Genomic DNA, 18,413 nt, shown 5'->3' with positions numbered 1-18,413 from the left:
TGCGGAGAGGAACGGGCAGCCACTGGAAGATTTTGAGGAGCGGACAGAGGTGCAAGAAGCAATGTTTTAGAAGAGTGTTACAGGCTCGGCGTAATGGAAAGAGTACGGGCTTGAAAGTTAGAGGACGTGGTTTCTAATCCCAGCTCTGCCACTTGTCTGCTCTGTGACCTTGGGCAAACCACTTCACTTCTCAGTGCCTCAGCTACCTCATCTGTAAAATGGGGATTAAGACTGTAAGCCCCACGTGGGACAACCTGATTGCCTTGTATCAACCCCAGCGCTTAGAACAGTGCTTGGCGCATAGTAAGCCCTTAACAAGTACCGTCTCTATTATTGTTATTATTATTAGAGTTTAATATGGGTGGGAGTGGGGAGAGGGAGGAGACTGATATGCAGTAGTCGTGCTGGATTATTGACCAGTGGGTTGGCAGTTTGGATGGGGGGAGGAAGGGGCGATTCTGGAGATGTTATGGAGAAAGAACCCATAGAAATTGGTGACTGACTGAATATCTGACTTACTGACTGAATTGCAACTGACTGAATATGAATATTATCCTGACTCCTCCATGATAATGCCAAGATTACGGAGCTGGAGAGATAGGGAGGATGGCAGTGGTTTCAACAGTGATGGGGAGGTCAGGGGTGAGAGAGGGTTTGGGAGGGAAGATGGTGAGTTTTGGATCTGTCGGGCTTGGGGCGCCGGTGGATGTGCGTGTTAAGTTGTCCTGGAGCCAGGAGGAAATGCGAGACTTCCTGCAAATCCTCAGGCCCAAGCGAAACCAACCCTATATGTTAAAATGTGAGAAGCAGCGTGGTCTAGTGGTTAGGTCACAGGCCTGGAGTCGGAAGGACCTGGGTTCTAATCCTGACCCCACCACTTCATTCATTCATTCAATTGTATTTATTGAGCGCTTACTGTGTGCAGAGCACTGTACTAAGCGCTTGGGAAGTACAAGTTGGCAACATAAAGAGACGGTCCCTACCCACCAGTGGGCTCATGGTCTAGAAGGGGGAGACAGAGAACAAAACCAAACATATTAACAAAATAATATAAGTAGAATAAATATGCACAAGTAAAATAGAGTAATAAATTCGTACAAACATATATACATATATACAGGTGCTGTGGGGAGGGGAAGGAGGTAAGGTGGGGGGACGGGGAGGGGGAGGAGGGTGAGAGGAAAGAGGGGGCTCAGTGTGGGAAGGCCTCCTGGAAGAGGTGAGCTCTCAGTAGGGCCTTGAAGGGAGGAAGAGAGCTAGCTGGGCGGATGTGCAGAGGGAGGGCATTCCAGGCCAGGGGGAGGACGTGGGCCAGGGATTGATGGCGGGACAGGCGAGAACGAGGCACGGTGAGGAGATTAGCAGCTGTGGGCGGGAAGTGGTACCAGAGATCATCGTGTCCACTTGTCCAGAATCACCAGAATGTGGGGGCGAGGAGCACTGGTCGTGTTGAAACAGGTGGTCTGTTAGAAACAGGTTCCCTTCCCTGATGCCATCATATCATGGCTAAGACTGAACATAGGCTCTCTGGGAGGCAGTTCAGTGTCTGCTGTGTGACCTTAGGCAAGTCACTCGACTTCTCTGTGCCTCAGTTACCTCATCTATAAAATGAGGACTAAGACTCTGAGCTCCATATGGGACAGGGACCATGTCCAACCTGATTGGAGGCCTTCCCAGACTGAGCCTCCTCCTTCCTCTCCCCCTCATCCCCCCTCCATCCCCCACATCTTACCTCCTTCCCTTCCCCACAGCACCTGTATATATGTATATATGTTTGTACATATTTATTACTCTATTTTGCTTGTACATATCTATTCTGTTTATTTTATTTTGTTAATATGTTTGGTTTTGTTCTCTGTCTCCCCCTTCTAGACTGTGAGCCCACTGTTGGGTAGGGACTGTCTCTATATGTTGCCGACTTGTACTTCCCAAGTGCTTAGTACAGTGCTCTGCACACAGTAAGCGCTCAATAAATATGATTGATTAATTGATTGATTGATTAGCTTGTATCTACCCCAGTGCTTAGAACAGTTCTCGACACATAGTAAGCAGTTAACAGTACCATTATTATTATTAATAATATTAACAATAATAATAATAATAAAAATGAAATCCAAAGGGACCGCACAGAGTAATTCCCCTCTTGTACTGTTTTCATCTGAACCTTTTTTGGGGAGGAAGGAGGGGTTTCCACTTGGTGTCTCAGTTAATGGAGTGGTCCATTCTTTCTTAAGATGAGGTTTCTCTGTTCAAACCTTCGAAGTGTCACGGCATTTTATCACTGTATATGTACATACATATCTTCCTTCGTATTCCAAGGTGGTTCAGCCAACAGCAGAAGCCCTCCACTGGGGCGGGTCTGGTGGAAAAGACCAGTAATAATAATAATAATAATAATATGTGTTAAGCACTTACAAAGTGTCAAACACTTTTCTAAGCACTGGGGTAGATACAAGTTAATCAGGTTGGACACAGTCCCTGTCCCACCTGGGCCTCAGAGGCTGAGGGGAAGCAAATAAATATGCCTTTCTCTTTGTTGTAAACAGATGGACATTCAGCAAATGAGCAGAACACAAAGCAGACAGTCCAGAGTAAGGGCTCAATAAGTATCACTGATGAGGGTCTAGGTCTCACATCCACCTGCTTATACGATTGCCTGGATCCCTCCAGACTGTGAGTTCCTTATGGGTGGGGAACATGCCAACCAACTGTTTTATTGAATTCTTCCAAGCACTTGGTCCAGTCTTCTGCACCCAGAAAGAGCTCAGTAAATGTGATTCTCCTCTAATGCTAAGCTTCTCACTGTACTTCAGTCTCGTCTATCTCGCCGCCGACCTCTCACCCACGTCCTGTCTCTAGCCTGGGACACCCTCCCTCTTCATGTCCGACAGACAATTACTCTCCCCCGCTTCAAAGCCTTATTGAAGGCGCATCTCCTCCAAGAGGCCTTCTGTGCCTAAGCCCTCTTTTCCTTTTCTTCAGCTTCTTTCTGCTTCACCCTGACTTGCTCCCTTTATTCATCACCACCACCGCCCCCCCCGCCAGCGCTACAGCAGTTATGTACGTATCTGTCGTTTATTCATGTATATTAATGCCCATCTTCCCCTCTAGACTGTAAGCTCATTGTAGGTAGGGAATGTTTCTGTTATATCGTGCTCTGCATACAGCAAGCGGTCAATAAATACAACTGACTGAGTGACTGACTGATCGATTGATCCCCCATTCTGCCCTCTAGAACCCAGTTTCCCAGGATCATCAGGCCGGCCCAAAGGCTATTTTCTCGCGGGTGTCGTGTGACTTTGTTGGAGTAAACGTTTCCGGGAACGATCCGTCAAAGCGGCTGATTGAATCGTCCCTAGAAGGGTTTCCTGACTCCTTTGCTTTCCGGTTTCCAGGCGGAGTGTCCCGAGCGGGTCCCGGTGGGTGGCGATCGGCTGTCATGATCTCTACAGCTCCGCTCTACAGCGGGGTGCACAACTGGACTGGCACTGACCGCATTCGCATGTGCGGCATCAACGAAGAGAGGTGAGTAGTGGCCAGTGAGGAGAAGCAGCTTGGCTAAGTCGGTAGAGCACGGGCCTGGGAATCAGAAGGACCTGGGTTCTAATCCCGGCTCCGCCACTTGTCTGCCGTGTGACTGATCAAGTCACTTCACTTCTCTGGGCCTCAGTTCCCTCGTCTATAAAATGGGGATAAAGAGTGGGAGCCCCATGTGGGGCAGGGACCGTGTCCAACCTGATTAACTTGTAGTCATTCAATCATATTTTTTGAGCGCTTACTGTGTGCAGAGCTCTGTACTAAGCGCTTGGGAGAGTACAATACAACAAGAAATAGAGGCATTCCCTGCCCACAACAAGCTTACAGTCTAGAGGTGGGGAGACAGACATCAATACAAATAAATAAATGACAGATATGTCCATAAGTGCTGTGGGGCTGGGACGGGGCAAGAACTAAAGGAGCAAGTCAGGGTGATGCAGAAGGGAGTGAGAGAAGAGGAAAGGAGGGGCTTAGTCTGGGAAGGCCTCAGGGAGGAGATCTGCTTTCAGTAAGGCTTTGAGTATCTACCTCAGTGCTTAGAACAGTGCTTGGCACATAATAAGCGCTCAGCAAGTACCATTATTATTGTTAGGGACTAGCTGCCCATGGGGAGGTCAAGGGAGTGAGGGGGAGAGTCACTGGACGCTTAACCAGGGCCCAGGATATGAGAAACGTGATAGGGCAGAATGTTGGGTGGTTCCCTTTAGCGGGATCTAATCATATGATCAGTCTGGGGCTACTGTGCATTTCTCGTTGCTGCCACACATGAACCATCCCTCCTCCCAGTCATTTCCATCACTACCTCAATCGGTGGTATTTACTGAGAGCTTTCCAGGTGCAGAGCACGGTACTAAGCACCTGGGAGAGAACAGTAAAACAGAATTAGCAGACACAGCTCCTGCCCAGAGCGAGTTTTCAGTCATTTGAAGGCTGAGCTTTTGGCAGGGAAAAACTGGGCCGGATGGGCTCTGTCTTTGAGGCAGGGAGATTACGGGAAGGACGTTGAGGATGTAGGCTCGTTGTGGGCAGAGAAGGTGTCTGTTACATTGTACTCTCCCAAGTGCTTAGTACTGTGCTCTGCACACAGTAGGCATTCACTAAATACGCTTGATTGTTGTAAGGAGCTGCATTAATTGGTGCCTAGGGACCCATCAGGACAGGCGCTTCCTCCAGATGGATTCTGGCTCATTCAAACACTACTTTACACTACGTTCCAGGGACTCAAAGTGACCTTCAAATGATTTTGAATCCTTCCAGCAGCCAGGTCAACTAGGTGAGCAACTTTCTGTTGGCTGAGACTGTAGCTCCAGACTCGAGGTAACAGTCCTCTAGACTTTCAGTTCATTGCCGTCAGGGAACATGTTTAAGCAACTCCGCTGGCTTGTACTCTCCCAAGAGTGTAGTACAGTGCTCTGCGTACAGTAAGTGCTCAGTAAGTAGCATTGACCGATTAGGAGAAGTTATCCTACGTACAGCATTGTCATCTCTGGTACACTGGGAAGCTTTCCCTCTGGCCTGGCCTGGATTGACATGGCAGGAAAGCCACTTGGACATTTAGTAACTATAACGACAATAATTATGGTACTTGTCAAACACTAGCTGTATGCCTCTAGACTGTGAGCTCATTGTGGGAAGGGAATGTGTCTGTTGTTGTGCTGTACTCTCCCAAGCGCTTAGTACAGTGCTTTAAACACAGTAAGCACTTAAATATGGATGAATGAATGAGTACCAAGATCTTGTTCTAAGTGCTGGGGTAGATACAAGTTAGGTTGGACACAGTCCCTGTCACACAAGGAGCTCACAGTCTGAGTAGAAAGAAGTAGGATTTTGGCCTCGTTTTACAGACGAAGTAGCCGAGGCTCAGAGATGTGAAGTGACTTGCCCATGGTCACACAGCAGACCTGGAGCAGAGCCAGGATTAGAACCCAAGTCCTCTGATTCTCAGACCTGCGCTTTTTCCACTCTGCCACGCAGCTTGAAGGGCAGAGACTGGCAACCAGAGTAGCTCCGTGCCATCACCATCATTTTGTAACATCGGCGATGTCCAAAGTCCAGGAATTTGTTGGCCAGGAGGAGGAATTCTCCCCCCCCGCTGCTCACCTTCCTCCCCTGGAAGGCAGGGAGGAGGTCAGTGGCGACCCCGGACAGCCCAATCCCACAACCTGATGAGAGCAGTAGGAACCCAGCAGGTGCCAGAGCCTGTCTGGGGGGCCATGCCCTGCAGGCAAAGGGTTAGATGTGGGGCTGCTATCTTGGTCACAAAGGGTGGAACTGGGTAGTTTACCTAGTTTGTTGGAGTGCAAGGAGACGACCAGCCCAGTAGATTCACAGCTTCTGTTGAATTCCTCCTCCTGGTTCTGTTGACTGACTCTCTTGGGCAGCCTGTGGACGACATTAGTTTTCTCCGCTCTTGGAAAATGAGTTAGCATACTGCTGAGTTGGGAGGGTGGTGCCTCGGTGTTCAGCTCTTCCAAGATGGTGAGTTTTTTTTATTTGATTTGATTTTTTTTACATTGCACTCTTTGTGCAAATTACTCCAGGTTTGACCAGCCAGCTCATATTTTCTTCATTGTCCTATATCATCCGGTAGGTACTTTGACCTGGTGTCGTCAAAAATCCTTCTGGAGTAGAAAGTGTATCTGTGTTTTTTCCCCTTTTGAAAGTCTGATCACTCAACCTGAGGCTCAGTACTGTACGAAATAAAATCTTTATTCCCAGCTTCAGGGTTTACCTGACAGTAGTATAGTGTGCATTGGGTAAGGGCCACCTTCAACTTAGGATCTACTCTGCATTCTGAGAATGGATTTGGTTTTGACTGGAATCTGAGGAGAAGCTTGGTGTGGAATAAGGGGAACGAAGATGGGAGAAGTCGATGGGTACGAGATGGCAGGAGCGGGCGGAGATGCGGACGGGGGAAAGCAGCGGCTTTGGAATGGTGGGTGAGAAGTGAAATCCAACCCCGGCTTTAGGGGTGGACACAATTGCTCGCTCGACAGTTCATCTTGTGACTGCATCAGTTAGAGACCCTCAAAGCAGTGGTCGAGATGAGAGGGGTTGGCAGCCAGGTGCGCCATGTCACCCCACTGTCGAGGGCGTTTAGGGGCGGACAGATGGAGCGGTTTGGGGGCAGTTTGAATGGGGAGGGCCGTTTTAGGTGACGTAAAGTCCTCAGGTTCGTCAGCTCGCTTGGCTCCTGGAGCCCAGAAGCCGTCGGCGACCATGAGAACATCAGAGCTGTGGAATCAGCTCGGCAGTTCATTTCTGGAAAAGTAGGCCTGTTTTTCCGAAGGGTTTTATTTATACCAGTATTTCATGTAATTTGTTCGTTTTCACTTAGCTGTTGGATCGTTAGGCTCCTTCTAGACTGTAAGCTTTTTGTGGGCAGGGAATGTGTCTTTTTATTGTTATACTGTACTCTCCCAAGTGCTCAGCACAGCGCTTTACACACGGTAAGCGCTCAATAGAAATGATGGAATTGAATCGGTGCTTAGATTTCATTTGCATCTCTGGTTGTGTCTCCGCGTGGTAGGAGAGCACCTCTTTCTGATGAGGATTCCAAGACGGGCGGCTGTCAGCGAGTGGGGTCCCAGGAGTTTTGTGTCAGCAGCAGCCTTTCCAAGGTGAGCCACAGGCCAACAGCCGCGGGGCCTCGAGAGGAAGGCCCTAATCCATCAGTCGATGATATTTATGGAGCGCTTACAATGTGCAGAACGCTGTACTGGGCACTTGGGAGAGTACAATACAAATTAATTGAAGCTCCCTCCAAGGCAGTGGTGCAGACAAGAAGACCTCTGTGTTTCTGAGAAAACAGTGTGGCCTAGTGGAAGAGCACAGGCCTGGGAATCAGAAGGACCTGTGTTCTAATCCCGGCTCCGCCACTTATCTGCTGCGTGACCTTGGGCAACTCACTTCATTTCTCTGTGCTTCAGTTCTCTCATTTGTAAAATGAGGATTAAGACTGTGAGCCCCGTGTGGGACACGGACTGTGTCCAAACTGATGATCTTCTATCTACCTCAGTGTTCAGTACGGTGCCTGGCACAGAGTAAGTGCTTAACAGATACCATGAAAACAAAGATTACTGCAAGACAGACAAAAGCAGATCAGCAGTCCCCTGTATTAATAATGGTATTTTTTAAGTCTTCGCCGTGTGCCATACACTGTGCCGAGTAACAGGGTAGATCTGAGATCATCAGGGCACACACAGTCCCTATCCCACACGGGGCTCGCAGTCCGAATATTAAAACCCAGGGCACTGGTCTTTAGAGGCAACGGAGCCCCCCCTTTTCGAGTTCCCCTCGTGCGGGGCAAGATGCCATCCCGTTGTCTCCGTTTTTGCAGGTGGAGCTCCCGGCAGTTGGTGGTGGCAGCGGTGCCCGAGGGGCAGGTGCAGATGGCAGCACAAAGGAGAAACCTGGGCTCAAGTCAGAGGAGAAGCCATCGGACGGCCAACAAAAAATGGACCACATGGGAAACGTGGCCAAAGTTGACGGCGTCTCGGCCGCCCCGATCGGCCCGGAAGACAGTAGAGGGCTGAAGCCTTCGGCCCCGGACGTTCCAGAGCAGGACCGCGGCAGTAGGACCGACGGCACCCCGGCTCCGGAGGCGCCCCAAGTTGACCGGCAGGCGGACCGCTCTCTCGCCCGGGTCGAGGCGTCGGTTAGCGAGCCCTCCGGGCCAGAGGATTTGGATTTGGGCCCACAAGGAGCAGGGGTCCCTGTGGACGGGGCGCTGCCCGGAACTCCCCCTGGCTCGATCCCCCCTCCCGCCCCCTCCCCAGCTCTCGCTCCCACCCCGGCCCCTGCGCCCGCCCTCGCTCCCACCCCCGCCCCCTCTCCCGCTCCCACCCCCACCCCGATCCCCGCCCCCTTCGGCTTGAATCGCGTGTGTTTCCCCACAGCTCAGGTCCCCGCTATGCAAAAAGCGCCCCTGCCCTTCCAGCCTGGGGCGGGCCTCACGCCGAGCCAGCCGCTGGTCTACATCCCACCGCCCAGCTGCGGGCAGCCCCTGAGCGTGGCGACGCTGCCCGCCACACTGGGTGTCTCGTCCACCCTCACGCTGCCCATGCTACCCTCGTACCTGCAGGAAAGGTGTCTCCCAAGTGTTCTTGCTTCCCCGGAGCTCCGCTCTTACCCTTATACTTTCTCGGTGACCAGGCCGCTGGGTTCTGATTCCAAGCTGGTCTCCGTGGAGGTGAATCAGCTCTCCCGGGCCCCGCCGTCCAGCGGGCCCACCTGCCAGCCTCCCGCCGAGAGCGGCCCGGCCCCACCGGCCGACGGCGCGTCCCCCTCGCCTTCGGCCAAGCCCCTTTTGCCCCCGCAGCCGTCCCTGCCTGGCCCAGGTGGGGGCGCCGTCCAGTCGCACCCGACCAAGGCCCCGGGCAGCTCGGAGCAGCATGGGGAGAGGGGCTCGGTGACGTTCTCCCCTCTCAAGTCACCCCCGCAACTAGAGCGGGAAATGGTGTCCCCCCCCGAGTGCAATGAGATGCCCCTGGACCTCTCCTCTAAATCCAATCGCCAGAAGCTCCCGCCCCCAAACCAGCGCAAGACCCCACCCATGCCCGTGTTGACTCCCGTGCACACCAGCGGCAAAGCACTTCTCACCACGGTCTTATCCAAATCCCAGCGCGCCGCCCAGGGGGCCGCTAGCAGCGTCACGTCGTGCCTGGGCCCCACGCCCCCCTATGTCATCTTCCCGGAGTTCCTGAGGAACGGCGACCCGAGTTCTTGGGTGAAAAACTCCACCGCTCTGATCAGTACAATCCCAGGCACCTACGTTGGGGTGGCCAACCCGGTGCCCGCTTCCGTCCTGCTGAACAAGGACCCGAGCACGGGCCTGAGCCGAGATGCGCCGCACCTGCCCCGGCAGGAGCCCATTTCCGTCATCGATCAGGGAGACCCCAAGGGCACCAGCCCTCCCTGTGGGAAGAAGGCCGGCCAGCCCGGCCCCGAGGGCCAGCAGGGCACGGCCAAGCGCTACCTGCAGGCCCGGATCGCCCCGGGGGCCCCGCTGTGCCCGGCCAAGGAAGTCTCGGGATGGAATCCTCCCGGTCAAGGGAGCTTCTATTCCCGGTGCCCGGTCAACGGGAAGCCCTCCGGCGCCCAGGCTTTGCCAGTGGGTTGGTCTCCGTATCACCAGGCCTCCCTGTTCTCCATCGGCATCTCCGGCCCGGGGCAGCTCCCCTCGAATCAGGGAGGGCCCCCCAAACCGTTGGGCGCCGCGGGAGATTTCCCCAGCGTGCCCCCGGCCGGTGCCAGCGAGACGGCCCGCAGGATCCCCGAGGGGCAGCTGAGGCCCAGTGGCTCATTTCCCCTAGAGCAGGATGCGGTCGCCAGGGGCAGGACCTGCAAGGCCATGGGAAAGGCCTACGAAGAGCCGGTCAACGCCGTCTTGGGCCCAGGCCCCCCAACGGGCAGCCCCGCCCTGCCCCTTCCACCCAGTGGCGGTGGCGAGCTGAGAGGCCCGAAGGGGAAGGTGGAGAGCCCTTGCGGGATGCAGGAGCGGGAGCAGCCGGCGGCGGGCAATCCTTGCCAAGAGGGGGCCGCCCGGAACGCCCAAGGGGGCTGCGGCTCGAAGTTGGCCGTAGACGCCAAGCCCCAAAACAAAGTGCTGGCATCCTACCTGGCTGCCCCGCAGGGCCTCCACAAACTGCCCGAGTTGCCTTTGCTACCTCCGGACGGCTCCCCGAAGGAACGGCTTTTGGATGTGCCCCGCGAGCAGCAGAGCGGCAAGAAGAGGGCTGCCGGTCCGCTCCCTCCCCAGTGTGGGAACGAGGTAGACCTGGGCCGCGTGAAAAAGGAGAAGGTGGACGGGGACGCGGTGTTTGCCCCGACGGCCTGCCTCCGGGCCGAACGGTTCTCGGCCGCCCCCCAGAGAGGGCACGCCGAGGGCAGGGCCAAGAGCCAGGCCCGGATCAAACAGGAGCCCGGTTTCCAGTGCAAAGGCAAGTGGCAGGCGGAGGAACTGATCCAGCCTCCCCTGAAGAAAATGAAATGCAGCCGAGCCAGGGACGGAGACGACTCCCCCAACGGGTCAGGACACGGTCTTCACAGTCGCAAGGTGGGTGACCGCCTCGGCCCGCATGGGGCAGCGGGCGAGCCAGGGGTTAGCATTGCCCGTGTCTGCCTGCCCAAGAAAAGATTTGACCCCGGGCGAGGGGCCCCGCGGGATGTGTTCCTGTCTCGAAACTTAGGTGGCCATTCTTTGCAGGATAGAGCCTGGGTCTGGACGTCAGGACTCCACCACTTGTCCGCTGTTTGACCGTGGGCAAGTCACTTTGGCCTCTCTGGGTCTCATCTGTAAGATGGGAATGAAATGTCTCTTAGATTTTGAGTCCCCTGTGGGATGAGTTGTGTCTGCCGTGGCCTAGTGGCAAGAGCGTGGGCTCGGGAGTCAGAGGTCATGGGTTCAAATCCCGGCTCTGCCGCTTGTCGCCTGTGTGACTTTACAGTTCCCTCATCTGTAAAATGGGGATGAAGACTGTGAGTCCCACGTGGAACAACCTGATCACCTTGTATCCTCCCCAACGCTTAGAACAGTGCTTTGCACATAGCAAGCACTTAACAAATGCCGTCATCATTATTATTATTACCCCAGGGCTTCGTACAATACCCGGCTCATAATAAATGGTTATTGTTATTTTTATTTCTCCGGGAGCAGAAGAGAAATTTGAAAAGCCCAGTCGCAGACCTTTCCTGATTGACGGCTCTTGCTCTTCTCTTTTTCCAAGAGTTGTTCCTCCACCGCTTCCTGCCAGGGCAATGGCTGGTCGAGGCCACCGAGGCCACCACCAAGTCATCTGTGACTGCCCCTCTTTCTCAAGAGGGTGTGCCTCCAGAGTCAGTTATAGGGCAAGGGAAAGGGGCTGGCCACCACTGATAAGGCCACACCTCTGTTGTAGGGGCTAGATTCCTGTAGCAGTCTCCTGGCTTTTTTCCCATGTTAGCAAGAAAGATATCATGACTAAAATCGTGTCGATAGAAAATTTGAAAATGAAATCGAATCGCTTTTGAGCTCCATTAGGAAGTGATGATGCCCCTGACTCTCCCTTTGGTGTAGCACGAAAGAGCACGGGCTTGGGAGTCAGAGGTCATGGGTTTGAATCCCGGCTCCGTCACTTGTCAGCTGTGTGACCTTGGGCAAGCCACTTAACTTCTCTTGGCCTCAGTTGCCTCATCTGTAAAATGGGGATTAAGACTGTGAGCCCCACGTGGGACAACCTGATCACCTTGTATCCCCCAGCGCTTAGAACAGTGCTTCGCACAGAGTAAGCGCTTAACAAATACTATCATTATTATTATTATTATTATTATTATTATCAGGTAGTGTGAGAGAGAGTCCTGAGGTCTCCGCCTATTAACCTGGAAGACTGGAGTCACCCCCTGCCACTCCCCCTATTTTTGGTTCCCAGCTCTGGCCATTGGTTGAGGTGGACTATCTCTTATTAATAATAACAATAATAATAATAATCACTATGTGCCAAGCACCAGTCTAAGCACTGGAATAGATACTAATTACTAAGTTAATCAGGTTGGACAGAGTCCCTGACCCACAGGGGGCTCATCCTCTTAATCTCCATTTTACAGATGAGGTAACTGAAGCCCAGAGAAATGAAGTGACTTGCCCAAGGCCACACGGCAGACAAGTGGCAGAGCTGGATCAGATCCCAGGTCCTTCTGACTCCCGGGCCCATGCTCTATCCACTAAGCCACGCTGCTTGGCTCAGGGAGAATGTGAAAGTTTTCCTTGGATATTTCAGATTGGGATGGTGCCTTCATTCATGCAAAATATTGGGTTTCGCAGTCGCCTCAAATTGTATGCAGAAGTCAGGCCAGGCCTTTTGGGTATCTCTGAATAAGATTTCTTCTTGATGTCCTTATTTTCCTAAGCTGCAGTTTTAACTGCATCTTTACCTCTCCCTGTCCCAGAGCATTTCAGGGTGCTGCTGGGACGGTTCCCCTGGTAGTTAAATGGGGCAGTTAAAAAATTCACAAAGAATGGCCGCGTCGGGGTTGATGAGCACAGTAATTGCACTGATTATTGATTACAAACAGGCCCTTGGGCAAAATCCTGTCCCAAGAAGTTGGGGAAATGAACAGAGAAGGGACAAGGGTGATCCCTGCCCTTAAGCAGCTTTCATTCTAAAGGGGAAGACAGGAGGGAAGAAACCGGAACACGGATCAACAATAACATTAAGCAGAACATAAACAGAGGTGAATGAACAGCCAACCGCGAGGGGACCAGGAAAGGGATCGGGATAAAAATAGCCCTTGTCGGCTCCAGTTCTCTCTCATCACTGTCTTTCAAGTTTCCACCTGGTGACATGGTGGAAGTGAGGTTGAGGATGGGGGAAAAACTTGGTCTTTTAAATTCTGTGACGGGGCCTAATAGTCCTAACCTGTAACTAAGACAGATTTGTAGCAACATTATGTTTAATGGCATTTGTTTAAGAACTTCCTACGTGCCAGGTACTGTACTTAGCACCGGGGTAGATATGAGATAATCAAATTGTGCCCCACATGGGGCTCACAGACTTAATCTGCACTTTATAGATGGAGTAACTGAGGCACAGAGAAGCTAAGTGACTTGCCCAGGGTCACACAGCAGGCACGTGGTGGAGGCAGGATTAGAACCCAGGTCCTTCTGGCTCCCAGGCCCATGTTCTATCCTAGCTCATGCTGCTTCTCATGTGTCCCCATGTAATAAGGGCCTTCTAACTCTGTTCTGTTACAGCGCTTCCTGACAGTGAGTTGCAAATGGAGAGGTGAATTTAAGGGCCACCAGTGTTCAGCTCGCTTCCAGTTAAGCACCACGGTGGCCACATCTCTTTTTAGGAGATTGTTGGCAGGAAAGATAATAATAATAGTAATAATAATGGCATTTATTAAGCGCTTACTATGTGCAAAGCAAAGATGGCTTCAGCGTCGGTGGCCCTCCCTGACCAAAAAGCCTGCTCCTTCCTCTCAACCACCTCCTGCCCTCTGTGTTTACCGCTGGATGGTAAATGCCTCAAGGCCAAGGATCATGTCTACTCCTATTATACTCTCCCAAGCCTTAGTTCAGTGCTTTGCGTAAAGTAGCGTTCAATTAAATACTGTTGATTGGTGCTTGATTTTTTGTAGACGCTCAGAGAGCCGAGGGAAATATTTGTATTAACCTCCCACTCCCTGCCCCTGTCCCGGGAAGCTCTGGGCAGTCCCAAAGTGGGAGAGGGTTAATACCATTATTACTCTATTTATTTATTTTACTTGTGCCTATGTCTTCTATTTTATTTTGTTAGTATGTTTGCTTTTGTTCTCTGTCTCCCCCTTCTAGACTGTGAGCCCACCGTTGGGTAGGGACTGTCTCTATATGTTGCCAGCTTGTACTTCCCAAGCACTTAGTATAGTGCTCTGCACACAGTAAGCACTCAATAAATACGATTGATTGATTGATTGGTTTTGGGGCCAAAATCAGGGTTTGAGGATTAGGTCACCTGGTTGACACTAGTTTGTTGGGTAATCAAACCACTGTACCACTTGGACTATACTTGTAAGCCTGAGTGACTGAAAGGCAACCTGTGAACACAGAAAAATTACTGCGATTAATTGGACTATTTGAGGATCTTTGTGAAGTCAACGTAGTAACGTATTCAGAAATGATGTAGTGGGAAAGAGTAGAGAGGTCTGGGTGTTAGAATAACCGGGTTCTAATCTCAGCTCTGCCATTGGCTTGTGGTGTTACTTAGGACATCTATAAAACATTGACAGTAGTACGTATCTCATGCCACCTTCCAAGGATGCTGTGAGGATAAAATTAATTTGAAATCAGTATGGGGAGAGGTGGATATAAAAAAGCACTTCTGTATACACATTTCAAGAATCTTGCTTTGTTCGAAATGTTTCTTTTAAATTTATTGAGCATGCTTTCAACTGCACAGACAATGATTTGAATTGGCACAGTAGATTGGCATTTCAGATAACAGTACTGAAATGGCTTACATCCCATTTAAACCAATAGAGAGAGAGGTGTTTCACATCTTTCTTTCGTTGAAAATATATTGGAGTTTTGCCAATGGAATACTGAGGCCAATTTCATTTTGTCGCGTTTTGCAATCGAGATGTAAAACTTTATTTTGTTTCAGAAGTTTGACGAAATGGCCACAGGGAGACAAAATTCTTTTTCTCTAGATTATTCAGACTGCACCGATAATTACCCAAGTGATTTAGATTAACATTTCCCTATCCCCAGTTTTCCGGGGTGGGGTGGGGGGGTAAAAAAAAAAAAAAGGCCCTTTTAAGCCTCTTTCCCCCTAGCAATTTTTGGGTTTAGGTTCAATTTACGGTGCAGTCCCTTTTTTTCATCTTGAACCTTGTTAAATTCTCGCTTTAGCTAGACGCCCAGACCTGGGTATGTGTTCACACTTTTTTTTTGGTCTTGGAGTAGTTAAACGACAAAGCGTGAACCCTACTTAAATCAGCACCCCATTCCTCCAGCCCTGGTGATTGGATATCACGGTTAGCTGATGACGAAGGTAGGCCTCCCTGAACCCAGTACTATTTCAACTACTGACTCCCCTGACGGGGCTTCCCTTGTCTCCAGTGGCGAAAGCATCATGGCGAACCGCGTGAATCCAGCAAGAAATCCAGCCGGGCGGGGATAGTTACAGGGAAAGAACACAATGGCGTGAGGGTCAAACACAAGCGGAAGAAACTGATAAAGACAGAGCCTCCGTCCCCTGGCCGCCGAGACAGCCACGAAGAAGGTACGGTCCGTTTCTCTGTACACGATCTGGTGGGGGTATCCAGAGGGCAAGATTGACTCCAAGCGGTTATTGCTCTCTCAGTTGGGAGTGACCCCCAGCCTGGAAAATCCCTAGGGTGTCCACGGTAGATTTGAGAATCCTCTCACACTTCCTCATTGACTGGAAGTATAGAACCCCCTCCTCGTTACAATGAATTGGAATTCTGGGAGGCGGCAGGCCAGGTGGTGACAGGCACCACCCCTGACTGGAACCGCCTCTTTGATCTGGCATCGGATCAGTTTCCAAGGCCGCACTTACCCAGTCAGGGCCTGGTGTGTTCGGCCCGGTACCCCAATGGCTGTTAGATCACACGCCAAGGCCACACTGCCAGCCTGGTTTAGCGCTTCCCCTGAGGATATTCACCAGGTCAGTAGAAATGCCAGGAGTAACGGTCAGTACAACCAAACCCAGTTAATTGGCCTTTTCAGAGTCGGTGAAACTGACCATATGCTCTGTTTGTTGGATCCGTCCAGAAGTTCTCACTCTTTAAGAGTTCTGTGTGGTTGGTGGTTCGGGGCGAGTAGGATAGATATATCTCAACAGGTTCCAAGAAGCCAGGAAAGGTAGACCAACTCTTCCCTCGTTGCTTCGTATGTCCCACAAATGAGCTTTTCAGTTCTTTGTATCTCATTTTCTTTCTTTTTCGCTCCTTTCTCTTCTCCCACCCCAGGCTTCCTTGAGAAGAAAGCCAAAAACAATTTCCGTGACTTTATCCCAGTGGTGCTGAGCAGTCGGACACGCAGTCAATCCGGTGAGTGATTTCTCCGTTGTGATGCTCTGCCCTAATCTCATTGAGGTGAAAATGTCAGGAAGGCTTGCGGGAGAAGGGTGGAGCTGAGTGTGGTTTGTCTTCACCAGTTGCAGTGCCCTGTGACTCGATTTGCCACCTCTGAGATCCCAACTTTTCGGGGAGCCGAAAGAGCTCTTTAGCCAGGGTGTGGGTCAACTCGTGGGGACTCCCGGTTTCCCTGGGCTTGGGGCAAGCTAAAAAAAGCCAACTGGGTTTCTCAGCCACCACCCATTTGTAGGGGCCAGGAAAGAGGGGGGAAGGGCACCTCGTTCTGAGTCAGTTGAATAGTCCGTGAACTCGTGGATGGGTTATAGCCATGCCTGATGGGATGACAAGCACCTGAAATGCTTACTTTAAAGCCCGCTTGGGGCCATGGCTGATGGGGAATGGAAAGAAGGGGACCCGATCTCACTTTGAAAGAGACACTTCTGCCGGCAAGCCACAGACCCTTTCCCAGACATGAAGCCAGGAGCTATTGTTGGCCCAGTCACACTGAGGCAGATTCTTGACCCTGGGCAAAGTGTAACGTGAGCATTTCAGATCAATCGGTCCATGGTATTTATTGAGCATTTTCTATGTATTGTACTAAGGGAGAGTACAATACAACAGAAGCAGCGGTCAAGTTCCCTGCCCTTAATGAGCTATCAGTCTAGAAGGGGAGACAGACATTAATATAAATAAATAATTTATCATATAGAATTCTAAGATACGTATGTAAGTGTTGTGAGGGTGGGGTGACTATCAAATATCCAAAGGTCACACATCTAAGGGCAGAGACAAGATCCGAGTGCATAGACGATTTCAGTGATTTTGAAATTCAAATTTGCAGAAAGAGAACAAACCATAGACCTTATTGGGTGGGCAAAGCACTGGAAACGGGAGACTCGAGGACTAGTCTTGGCTCTGGGACTGACACCCCTGGGTGATCGTGGGGAAATCCATCTTTTCCCATCTTAACTTTTAAATACTGTTGATTGATTGGTTGATTGACCTTTCCTCTTAGAAAACAGGGACAATCCAACTTGGCAGGAGTGGTCAGAATTGATCACCAAAATTTTACTTGGCCACCAACGTTTGCATTGACTTCCCTCTTCCCCCATCTGGACATTCTGCACCCTATTCTGCTGCTCTCCGTGCTGCTGGGCAAAGCAAACCATATCTACCTTGTAGCTGGCTTTCAGAGAACAGCCACAAACATAAATTTCTACGAAAACTAAACCAAAAGTTGGTAGCATCTCTTCTATGCCCACTACCTGATTTCCTTAACCCCTCTGAACCTATGCTTATTTTCTTGGTTTTAACAAAATCCCTAGGCTCCTGGATTTTCAGATTTTAGTAGGAAACTGGTATTTCGAACTTTGTTAACCAAATTGTGGCTATTTCAAATAATCCCCCTACCTCTTTCCATCCCCCACAAAACAAATAAAGGTCAAGAAGCTGAACGGAATTGGGTGGGGCTGCTGTCCAAGAGAGCCAAACCCAAGTATAAGTTGGTTCCGTCGTCTAGATTTTTTTTTTCAACTATCTAAACTTTAATGTCAATTAGTTGGGCCAGTTGGCTTTCTGTTGAATGAGGGTGGCATTTCCAAAGTACTTTGAGCTCTGTGGAAAGAGAGGTGCTAGATAGAGTTAAGGTGGTGTCAGCAAGGAGAATTCTCAGAGGGAAGTATGAATGAGTGGCCCGGCCTGGGAGTCAGACTACTCGTCTGCTGGGTGACCTTGGGCAAGTCATGTAACTTCTCTGGGCCTCAGCTCCCTTGTCTGCAAAATGAGGAATCAGTACCTGTTCTTCCTCCTGTTTAGAGTGTGAACCCTAATGGGACCCGATTATCTTGTCTCTACCTCAGTGTTTAGAATAGTGCTTGACACATAGTGAGTGTTTAACAAATGCCATTTAAAAAAAAAAGTATGACAGAATTCCCTTTAACATTCTTGCCGAGAGAAGCTTCTGCGTACTCTTTCCTCTTGCTGCCCCACCATGGAAAGAACTGCCAGGGTTGGGGGAATCGTTTCTTCTAACTTCTGATTAAAGCGAGTAGGTTGATTTTTGAAGCAGGGGAATTACGAGAGTCCTTCTGGCCCTTGTTCTTGCCCTCTTAAGAGAGACAACTGAAGGCAGTTGGGGCAGCTCCCATTAGAGAACTACTGGAGACTCAGCACGTAGCTGTGGGGAAGTGGACAGAGCTAGAAATCCGTTGGGGATGTCCGGGGGACGACACGTGAGAACGTACCCCGAATTCCTGGTACTGGTTTCGGCAGGGATTCCGTCTGCCTTGCCGGCCGAGAGATTTCCCCAGAACGTATAT

At 50.9% G+C, this 18,413-nt stretch overlaps 1 protein-coding gene across 1 annotated transcript in view; it reads left to right on the top strand.

Moving 5' to 3' along the window:
• Positions 1-3,397: 3,397 nt before the first annotated feature.
• BCORL1 (BCL6 corepressor like 1) overlaps positions 3,398-18,413 on the top strand; it is a 29,855-nt gene continuing 14,839 nt past the window's right edge. Inside the window, exons 1-5 of the mRNA XM_038748341.1 lie at positions 3,398-3,525; positions 7,067-7,157; positions 7,877-10,594; positions 15,116-15,278; positions 15,988-16,068. Of these exons, the coding sequence (XP_038604269.1) occupies positions 3,440-3,525; positions 7,067-7,157; positions 7,877-10,594; positions 15,116-15,278; positions 15,988-16,068 (3,139 nt within the window). The 5' untranslated portion in view covers positions 3,398-3,439. The remainder of the gene's footprint in view (positions 3,526-7,066; positions 7,158-7,876; positions 10,595-15,115; positions 15,279-15,987; positions 16,069-18,413) is intronic.

This window comes from Tachyglossus aculeatus, chromosome 6, assembly GCF_015852505.1.
Source record: "Tachyglossus aculeatus isolate mTacAcu1 chromosome 6, mTacAcu1.pri, whole genome shotgun sequence".
NCBI classification, from domain to species: domain Eukaryota; kingdom Metazoa; phylum Chordata; class Mammalia; order Monotremata; family Tachyglossidae; genus Tachyglossus; species Tachyglossus aculeatus.
Note: the sequence above shows the minus strand (reverse complement) of the source record. Positions and strands in the feature narration are given on the sequence as shown.